We start from the raw sequence: 11,522 nt of genomic DNA, 5'->3' as shown, positions 1-11,522 counted from the left end.
ATATAGCTGTATTTTAAATTTTTGGATGGAGTTCCCTCTCATGAGGATGATCATATTTGGGGGTCCGTGGCATCTAAAAGATTGAAAAGCCCTGCTCTATGAGATACAGTCTCTCATATAACAATGACATGCAACAAATCTAACGATGCGAACTGTTCACTGATAATGGTGAATAGACGCTTGTTTCTCTGTTGCGTAAGGCCTTTAGGTCAAAGCTATTTTGTGGAATATAACAAAGCTGGATTGTTGAAATGAGCAACCAGGACCGGAGCTACACATTTCATCACAGTTATTGTAATTTCATGTTATTATGTAAAATGTTTAAGTCTTGTGATAATATTTGCAAACAGTGTGCATTTTAACTAGTGTACCAGCCTACATGGATGGACAACATAATGAGCAAAATTTGTGAATTTAATTAACTTAATTTATTTTACTTAATATTTACTCAAGATTAACTAAAAATATCTGAAAAAAGAAATTGTGCAGTATCTATTGGCAAGGCTGTTAAAAGAACTTGGAAATCAGACTAGCAGAGATGGTCATTGGCCATTATTTTTGGCATGCTTATCGGCCAGTTATCTTGAAATGGCCAAATATCATCTGTTTAAGTGGCCTGGCTGATATATAATCAGTCTATCACCAATTTTAATGTTTATCCTGGTTAGGTCCCTAACTGTAGCGTCTTCCATTACTGTACACAAGATTTTTTTTTTTTTTTTTTTTTTTTTTTAACAGAGATGACAATTTTTGGTTGTGGCAATCAAAACCGTACCACAGATACTGTCCAAGTTGTATTGAACCTGGAATATTTAAACATATGGTCAATCAGAAAAAATTATAGATGCACCAATGTATTGGCTGCCGATATTTATTGGCCGTTTTTTGATCAATTTAAAACCATTGGCATATCGGCTATAGCATGAAAAAGGCCGATACTGATGGTTTTGATTAATTAACTGCGTGAAGGCGCTGAGTTGTATAATGTCTGTTGCATAATCCAATGTCTTTCTCTGGGTAAGATAATTAAATACTTGTAAATATAGCGGGGATGCTTGTGAACTGTCATTGTCCTGATTGGACCAGTGCTGCATCATCACAAAAGTTTATCCTTTGCAAGTGTTTTTTAGTCTTGCCAATTTAAATATTCAAGCACAAGAAGTTTTGTTTGCGCACATATCCAAAGCATGTGCCCAGAAAGCCTCAGGCAGCGCACAAATACTAAATTGAGTTCTCTTTCGCATCTTCTTGCACTTGAACGGACAAATTCACACAAAATTATATCAAAATGCCCATCTTGGCGAGTATCCTAGTAAACACAGTCGGTTATGGCTTAACTGAATGTAAATAGTTGAGAAATAAAGCAAATGTGTGTATCAGTATATTGGATCCGTGCAGCTCTTAAAGTGACAGCAGCCTAATATTACTGCTGCATTGCTGTCTGTTTTAATGTTAATCAAACAAAAGACCTAAATAAATAAATAAATAAATTGCTCACGGTTTTTGACTAAACTTTTGTACCTTTAATAAGGATTAATATACATTTAATTTATAGCAGCATTATTATTCAATTTCTGAACCTGAAATCTACTGTTAGACCTACCTGAAAAGCACTGTTTATTTCATATGTATCTTTGTTCTGTCATATTTATGTTGGCCTGTTGAATGTTAAATAGATCCAATCCATATTCAGTGAAGATGATTTGATACCTTAATGCATGCTTTTTTGAACTTTGCTAATTTAAAACATGATCAAAACAGTTATCTATTTTAATGACAAAAGTTATATCACTGTCGGAATAGGCAAAGAAAGAAAAAAAAAAAAAAAAAAAAAAACGTTGCATCCCTAGTAAAAATTGTGAACAATTTCTTAGTACTCATACTGTTTTGGGGCGGTAAGAGTTTTCAAATGTTTTTAAGAAGCTATATTTGTTTGCATATCAAAAAATACAGTAAAAACAGGAATATTATTACAAATTAAAATCACTCCAGTTATATTAATTACTCCAGTCTTCAGTGTCACATGATCATCTAGAAATCATTCTAATATGCTGATCTGGTGCCCAAGATAAATTTCTTATTATCAATGCTGAAAACAGTTGTGCTGCTTAATATTTTTGCTATATTTTTTGATAAATAGAAAGAATATTTTAAATAAAAATCTTTTGTAGCATTATAAATGTCTTTACTGTCACTTTCGATCAATTTAATGTGTCCTTGCTGAATACAAGTATTAACTAAAACAAAAAAATATTTCTAACCCCAAACTTTTTGAAACTTTTATATGTTTTTTGGGAGGCAAATATTCAGTCATTTAAATACACAAGATAAGTGCAAATGCAACGTAAATGGATCAGCTTAACTTAGTTGTTTATTACCCATAATTTCAAAGACTGACAAACATTCAAACACAACCAAACTATTTTCTCTACCCCATACATACATACTTTGGCCAACTGCTGACATCAAACAAATACAAACAAGCACACCAACTGTCAAAATCATATTACCTTTCTTTTCTCCCAATAAACAAATAAAACTAATAAAATAAATTAAAAAGGCAACTTCCAAAAATCATGCACTAATTATACAAATGCAACAAAGAAATATTAACATCTAAATTAAAATACAGAAGCTCCCTCACTTAAAAAGAAAATGCAGCCACAAAATGTGCCATGAACACGCACCCACACAAATACATTACAGATCTAGCACTGCGACCTCATGGTGATCCTATCAGGATGCCACAGAAAGCACACAGGTGAGTGTTCTCAAGAGAATAAGTGTGATGTTACATTCATTAGATTGCATTATTGTACTGTGAGGTGTTGCTTCTATCCTCATGGTGAAGTTAGGTGACATTGTGGTTTGTTAGATGACCATACGTCGTTCAGAATCAGGATTATAGCCGTACCATCTGTTCTTAAAAAGATGTAAATCTAGTGTTTTAGAAAACACAGGTATTTATGAAATGGTGATGACCTTTTATATTTTCTGTTAAGCACATAACATTTAAATGTAGTTTGTTTTTTTGAGTATAATTTTGAGTATAATTTTATTACATTTACACATTTTAGATTGTTTTATTTGTGGGTTCTGTCTAGTGTTGTCAAATCGATTAATCGCATCTAAAATAAAAGTTTGTAAACATACACACACACACACACACATATATATATATTATATATTTACAAACTGTTATGTTAGACGCAATTAATTGATATGACAGCACTAGTTCTGTCATTTACTCAACCTCAAATTCCAAATCTGTATTACTTTTTTTTTTTTTTTCTTTTGTGGAACATAAAATGTAACTTAAAGCAAATTACATTTCAGAAGATCTGGACTAAAGCACAAAAATGCTTTTATAGTGTTTTTTTTTTTTTAACCTTGACAGCACCTGGTTACAGTATGCTTTCATTGTATGGAAGGAGCAGTGTGAACATTCTTCACAACGTCTCCTTTTGTGTTCCACAGAAGAATGAAAGTCAAACAGGTTTGAAACAACATGAGGATGATTTAATAATGACAAGTTCAAGATTGATTTCTATGTAACATTACTTAGAGTGATATAGCTTGAAAAGCATCTATATGCGTCATGATCTCAAAAGGACCTTCCGCATTATTATGTTATGTTTGCTATCAGAAAGCAGATCTTCTGGTTTGGTTATACTAATTTAAGCAAGTGTTGTGAACAAGTTCTATGAAGTAGGCGTTTAGGCGAACACAGGTGACATGTAACACAGGCAAACGACCGATGAGTTGAGCTAAAGCCTTACACTAAAGTGAGCCTGGTACGATTTCAGTTAAGAGAGTCTTGGTGGCTGAACTCTGAGTCAGAATTGGGGTCCAGGAGGGCATGGTTATCCTGGAGATCGGGGTCAAGATCGGGGTCATTCTCGTCATTGCTTTCTGCACTGTAGTCCACTTCCTCCAGGAACGCTGGCTCATCCTCATCCAACACATATGTGGTGTGACTGCAGGAAACACACACAGACACATGTCAGCTAAGATGAGTATATGAGAGGTGAGATCATATCTTTTGACAGAAACCGATACAACAGAACAGTTTATTCCCATAAGTCACAAACAGCTAACCTCATTTCTATTAACACCACCTTAAAAGGTTAGTTCCCCCAAAAAAATGAAAAAAATTGTCATCACTCACCCTCATGTCGTTCCAAACCTGTAAGACTTTCGTTCATCTTCAAAACACAAATGAAGATATTTTAAATGAAATCTGAGAAATTTTTGTCCCTCCATTGACAGTCCACGCAACTACCATTTTGTCGCTTCAAAAAGTTCATAAAGAGATCGTAAAACTAATCCATGTAAATTGAGCGGTTTAGTCCAAATTTTCTTAAGAGATTTGATTGCTTAATATGATGAACAAATTGAATTTAGGCTTTTATTCACATATAAATATTGATCAGTGAACATAAACAGAAGCTCAAACATACTTGCTAGATGTGCGAGAACAAACCTCATTGGTTCTTACCGAAGCTCAAACATGCTGCGTAACACGAGAATGAACCTCATTGGTTCTTGCACGCCAAGCAAACATGCTTGAGCTTCAGTTTACCACAACTGATGTGTGAGTTGATCAATGTTTATATGTGAATAAAAGCCTAAATTAAATCTGTTCATCATATAAAGCGATCAAGTCTCTTCAGAAAATTTGGATTTATTCAACAATATCTAGTGATGGGAGATTTCAAAACACTGCTTCATGAAGCTTCAAAGCTTTACGAATCTTTTGTTTCAAATCAGTGGTTTGGAGCATTTATCAAATTACGTAACGAACCCTCGTTTACTGAAATCACGTGACTTTGTCAGTTTGATACATACTCCAAACCACTGATTCAAAACAAAAGATTCATAAAGCTTTGAAGCTTCATGAAGCAGTGTTTTGAAATCGCCCATCACTAGATATTGTTGAAAAGTCGTTATTTTGTTATTTTTGGCGCACAAAAAGTATTCTCGTCGCTTCATAACATTAGGTTGAACCACTGTAGTCACATGAACTGTTTAAATATGTCTTTAGTATCTTTCTGGGCATCTGAAAGTGTTAATTATCTTGCTGGCAATGGAGGCCTCACTGAGCCATCGGATTTCATCAAAAATATCTTAATTTGTGTTCTGAAGATGAACGAAGGTCTTACAGGTGTGGAACGGCATGAGGGTGAGTAAATAATGACGGTTTTCATTTTTGGGTGAACTAACCCTTTAAGCTCATATTTATTACATAAATGTACCTTGAATATGTTGGTAAACAGCTAAAATAACAAAAATTGTTCCTGTGTCCATATACATATACTTTTCATGACAAGCTTAGAAATTTAAATTTAAAAATTACCAGATAATTCCAGTTTTTTCATGATCGTTGGTGCATTGTGGACCAAGTAAACAGAGCCCACTCCCAAGTCTCTATGGTAATTGTCTCTCTATATATAGCTCGGCACCCCCCTTCAAAGTAAGTCTATGGGATTTCCCACCTCTCCTTAACAAGCCACACAATTTGAGGTATCATTCACGTTGGTAGCACAAACAGTGCAGAACGAGTTACGAGCCACAGTTTAATACTTTAGGTTAGGGGGTTGTTCAAATCTCTAACCCTAAGTTTGAGCTATAATAAATGACCGGTCAATACAACAAAACCAACAAACGACTCCTGTAGGGTAGCGGTCGAAAACCTCATGTGGCGGCAGAGGAGGCATTTCTCTGCATCCCTCTCGTTCGGTGTCTCTCTCTCCTAACACAATAACCTTACTAAGAGTGATGATGGTTTTATGGCCCTCTTGTTAAGCAGTTAAATGGTTTAATGTGTGGTCTGGTGGTTTGGCTGGTTTTAGTGGGTTTTTAATGGTTTTAATGGTGTGAGGGGGAAGAAACTGGATCCGAGCGAGACGGGCCGAGGGGAGGGGGGGCAGACTCAAAGTGGATTAGCGGGCGTTTTGATCAGGTGATTAGATGACTATAATGAGCAGAGTGCTTCTCTCTTCACTCAAGTGCGCTGAGCCCCATGTGACCGACATCTCCTCAAGTGGTGCCGGCCATTAGAAGAGGGCTGCAAGATCGTGTGTGTGTGTGTGTGTGTGTATGTTCTTATCCATTACAGAAATACACAAGTTGGGAGGGGCCAAAGTACGTTCTCAAGAAGCTTCTAGAATCTAGAAGCTTCTGACATCATGGACATCAGGGCTATTATTGTTCTGAACATTGTGGGCTCCGAGCTGCTTAATGTTGTATTGAAATTCGATATGGCAGCTGTTGCGTCTTCTACGGTTTGTGCTGGTTCATGCGGCAGCACAATAACAGGACGTCCCTGAGCTGGATATGGTCATTGTACTGGCGTGTGTGTGCGTGTACCTGGTGATGTTGGGGATGCTGCGTGTGTCTATCAGGTCGTTGTCCATGTCCACTAGATGGGAGTTGTGGTTGTGGAGCTCTAAGGGGGACGTGAAGCGTCTTAGCCTGAGCAGAGCCAAACAAAACTGAGCGCCCATTTCCTCCAATTCATTTGTACCGATCTGGAGACCCTGCAAACACACACACACACAGATCACCTGTTACAAGCACTATTTGTACAAGATTAGTTATATACACACACACACACACACACACACACACACACACACACATATATATATATACATATACATATACACATATATATATATATATATATATATATATATATATATATATATATATATATATATATATATATATATATATATATATATATATATATATATATACATACAGTAGTCAACATTTGAAGTGGATCAAAAAGTTGTCAAAGTTGTCCTAAGAAGAAGGTTTTAGGACAACTTTGACTACTGTATGTGTGTGTGTGTGTGTGTGTGTGTTATATATATATATATATATATTATAGTTACATACATACATAACATACATACATACAGGGCTTAACATTAGCACCCACCAAATGCAGGTGGATTTCAGCAGTGGTGTGTAACGCAGTCACTCCTTGTTAAATATTATATATAATATAATTTTCAACTGTAGTCTTTTGAAAAGGCATTTGAAATAATAAACTAAGTGCAATGTAGTGTTGTCAAAAATATCGATTTTTCGATACATATCGATAATGAAATATCTGAAAAGCTTCCAATACTAATATTGCGCATAATAATACTCATTCCCGCAGATTTTATGCTCACACACAAAGTGCGCACACATAAAGCCGCATCTCAGTAATAAATTGAATTCTTTTTCACTGCTTATTGCGTATAAAATGGTCAAATACACACAAAATAATGTCAAAATGCCGGTCTTGGCGAGTCAGTTATAGTCTTAAAGTGACAGCAGCCTAATATATCTGCTGCCAAATTATGAGATAGTATTAAAATATCCATATGGCAGTTTTCTCCCATGGTATCGCTGTCAAAATTGTGGCCAGCGAAAATGATGAGTGGCTAGTAACTTTGGAAAACCACTAGCCACAGTGGCTGGTGAGCAAAAAAAAAAAAAAAAAAAGCATGTTATGAAATACATCAATGTTAATGTATTTGGTCTTCGTGGACTAGATCTGCTACGCTGCTAAAATAAATATTAAAAATAAAATCCTTTTATTTTTAATATTTGGCATGTTTGTGTGCTGCTGCTCCCTGCGTGTGTAACAAGCAGAGTGTCAACTCATACCTCCTTTCTTTAATAAAAAGAAAAAAAGCAAATCAAAATTACAGTCAGGCACTTACTATGGAAGTGGGGGCCAACTTCTGGAAAGCTTATATGTAGAAATGTGAAGCTTATGATATAAAATCACTTATTATTCTGTTAAATATTGTGCGTTATTAAAGCTATAAATGTGTAACATCAATTTTATTGACGTTGTAGGATTTAGGTGCTATGCTGCCATGGCAATAAAGTTGTAAAATTGGATATAACTTCACACATAGAAGGTATACAAGCGATTTTGTCACAGTAAAATCATGTTAACAAACATATTGTTTATGACTTGTGCCTATACTATTGAAACACAGAGTATTTAAATATTTATGAATTGGTCCCATTTACTTCTACTGTAAGTGCCTCACTGTAACCCACAGCTTTTTTTTTTTTAAGGATAAAGTAAAAGGCAGGACAAATATTGAAACGAATTTTTGTGGCAATCTACATCATGCCAGAATTTGCTGTTGATTGAGCTTGACTTTCACTGAACACACAATATTCCATTAAGATGTATGTGAGATTATTTGTGACTGCCTGATCTGATCAGAATCTCCTTCCTGATTTCATTTTAAATGTGGCATGCTAGAAGCCAACTTCAGTTTTTTGGTTGTTTTTTTTTACACAGGAAGGTAGAAATCTCTAAAAAAAATAATCCAAAAATGAATGTAACCTGAAATGCAGCTTTTCATTAAATAGAATAATATATATCACTTTTTTATCTTTTTGGGTCACCAGGGTTATCGTGCACAAAACTAAAACTAAAATGAAATCTGTTGATTAAATCAAAGAAGCTTGTTTTCGCCATGGAAAAAATAAAAGGTAATTGCGACTATTTATCTCACAATTCAACTCTTTTCTCACAATTGCGACTTTACCTCTCGCAATTTTGACTTTTTTCCCCCATCAGAATTCTGTTTTTTTTTTTTTGCCACAGAATAACAAAATAAAAAAAAGGTAATTACGACTTTATATTTCACAATTCTGCCTCTTTTTTTTTGTGCAATTGCATTTATATCTCACAATTGAGACTTTTCTTCTCAGAGTTGTTAGTTATAAACTAACAATTACAAGCTAACATCTAGAAATTCTGACTTTTTTTTCTCATAACTGCGATATAAACTGATATATAAACTGAATAAATTAATATAAACTCAGATTTGCAAGAAAAAATTTGTATTTTGAGATTGAAGTTGCAATTCATTTTTTTTTTATTCTGTGGCAGAAACTAGCTTCAATATTAAAGAAAGTTCATAAATATTATAAAAAAAATACCTAACAAAAATAATAAAATAAATGGTCAAAAAATAAATCATTTTTGTAGTGAACCACCTATCTTCACATGGTGGAATAATCTGATGTGTGTGTGGAACTAACTAAAACAGGCCGAGCACTAATCGTCTGATCCCAGATGCATATTGCACACAAATCTGAAAAATACTTTCTCATTTTGGCGAAATCTAATCTGATTGACGGGCTGTAAACAACTTCCTCAAGGAAGGGCACACAGGTGGTTTTTATCAGTCATCCTGGAAGCAAAGTCGTGTCTGCAATGCACTGGGTTGAGTGGTTCTGATGAAAAATTAATCACTGGATTTTCCAAAGTTTGTGATTAATGGCATCAAATCTTTGAAAGGGTTTTGTTTGAGGCACTTAGAAGCAAGTACACACATTCACAAATCAGCTTTGTTTTCTGGGTTTTGTCTATGAAGTAAACAGCACTTACTGAATTACTTTTGCATGAGCAGAAATTCTGCTCACAATATTTAAACACAATTTTTTAGTGTCTTCAGTACAACTGTTCACAGAGACTGCTGAGACACTATTTAAATGTTTTTTTAAATGTCTTTCCCCCCATGCCCCATGTCTGTTATTGTTTTTTGAACTATTTCAACCTTCTGCTAAAGAAAATGAACTGTGATTGGCTGCTTGACTTGTCAGTCAGACTGTCTCTTCCAGTCTAAAAGGGACAATAACCTGCATTGTGGACCTGACTTTGTGATTTCATTTTTGTCAAAAATTAAACTTAAATTAATAGGAATTAAAATATAACAAGGGGAAGGAAAACAAATATAAACATTAGTACTTACTACTTATACAAACAGTATTAAACAGTAAATAAGAAGACAGAAAAGGTTGTAAGCTTGTGGATTTGGATTCAAACACTCACCGGCCACATGAACACCCTGGCTCAATATTTTAGTCAAACTCATTTCCTGGAGTGCCACTGTCCTTCAGACTTTAGCTCCAACCCTAATTAAACACACCTGAACCAGCTAATAAAGGTCTTCAGGGTTACTAGAAACTTACGGGCAAGTGTTTTGGAGCTGGTTGGAGCTAAACTCTACAGGACAACGGCCCTTCAGGAGTGGAGTTTGACACATGTGTGTTAGAGAATATAACCGCTAGGAGACGGCTCCAACACAGGTATGCATACATTTTTATAGTGAACTGAAAACTCTACTGTACTCTAGCACTAATCCAGATACTGTAAATTTTCAGTTGGTCATGGCACTGGTAAATTCAGATGCTACACAAAAAGAAGCTTCAGCCATGTTACTTGAACTCACAGAGACGCCATTATGTGTCCTACAGACAGAAGACTGTGAGCCACTATCAGAGACCTGAGACTACTGCATCTTTCACAGATGGTCTATAGCGCCATCTACTGTTCACATTCATCATGAACCTGTCATTTTATATTTACTGACATTTAAACATAATTTATCAAGACAGTTGTAAAAAGCAGTGGTATGAATAAGACAATATGTTTATTTTTAGTTTTAAATTTGGTGTACAAGAAACAAAATTGGTTACAGATTTGCATCTCTAATGGACTTCTTTAGGATGTTGGGCCACGCTTTAGTTTAGGGTCCAATTCTCACTATTAACTACGACTTTTGCCTCAAACTCCTAATTACTGTTTATTCATAGTTAGTAAGGTAGCTGTTAAGTTTAGGTATTGGGTAGGATTAAGGAATGTAAAATATGGTCAAATGCAGAATAAGGCATTAATATGTGCTTTATATGTTCTAATAAACAGCCAATATCCTAGTAATATGCATGCTAATAAGCAACTAGTTAATAGTGAGAATTGGACCCTAAACTAAAGTGTACACCAGATGTTGCATTACAAAATGCTAGTGCTTCTTGTAAAAATATGTAAAAGGCATAATTGAACATACCATGCTTACATTAAAATTGCTTCATGCACTTTTGCAACCTTTTTCTTTTAACCATGCTGATAAAAGTAAAAAAAAAAAAAAAAAAAAGTGGCTGTATTTTTTAAATGCTATGTTGAATACCAAAACTGAATTTAGAAGCGTACATGCTCTGCACAAAATAAAATATTAGGATCTTTTAAGAATTTTGTTTGACTTTTTTTATGCGCACCTGTAATAAATATTAATATATTTTTTAAAAATGTCAGATTTGCTAGCTTTCTTCGGCTAGGTTTCTCCTGCACTTTCGAATCAGAGCAATATCTCTGGAACCAGAGATATAACTTAATTTTAAAAACATTGCAGGGCACCTGTTTCAACTTGGTGACGAGTGAGGTTGTTTCCCCTCATGCTCCCTTTAAATGTCAACCCATTCTCACTTCCAATATTGACGCATTTCCAAGAATATTTCACAGTATTATTGCTTTTATTGCATTGTTATCAAATAAATGCAGCCTTGGGAAGCATGAGAGATTTATTTAATTTATTTATTTATTCCAAAAAAGGTAACACTTTAGATTAGGGAATACATATTCACTATTAAGTAGTTACTTATTAGCATGCATATTACTAGCATATTGGGTTATTATAAGTACTTATAAAGCA

The 11,522-nt window shown here is 34.7% G+C and overlaps 1 protein-coding gene across 3 annotated transcripts in view; it reads right to left on the bottom strand.

Moving 5' to 3' along the window:
* Positions 1-2,353: 2,353 nt before the first annotated feature.
* agtpbp1 (ATP/GTP binding carboxypeptidase 1) overlaps positions 2,354-11,522 on the bottom strand; it is a 45,236-nt gene continuing 36,067 nt past the window's right edge. For all 3 annotated transcript variants that reach the window (XM_051902813.1, XM_051902811.1, XM_051902812.1), the window contains exons 25-26: positions 6,370-6,539; positions 2,354-3,977 (exon numbers count right to left, since the gene is read on the bottom strand). In XM_051902813.1, the coding sequence (XP_051758773.1) occupies positions 3,803-3,977; positions 6,370-6,539 (345 nt within the window). In that variant the 3' untranslated portion in view covers positions 2,354-3,802. The remainder of the gene's footprint in view (positions 3,978-6,369; positions 6,540-11,522) is intronic.

This window comes from Ctenopharyngodon idella, chromosome 8, assembly GCF_019924925.1.
Source record: "Ctenopharyngodon idella isolate HZGC_01 chromosome 8, HZGC01, whole genome shotgun sequence".
In the NCBI taxonomy this organism is placed as follows: domain Eukaryota; kingdom Metazoa; phylum Chordata; class Actinopteri; order Cypriniformes; family Xenocyprididae; genus Ctenopharyngodon; species Ctenopharyngodon idella.
Note: the sequence above shows the minus strand (reverse complement) of the source record. Positions and strands in the feature narration are given on the sequence as shown.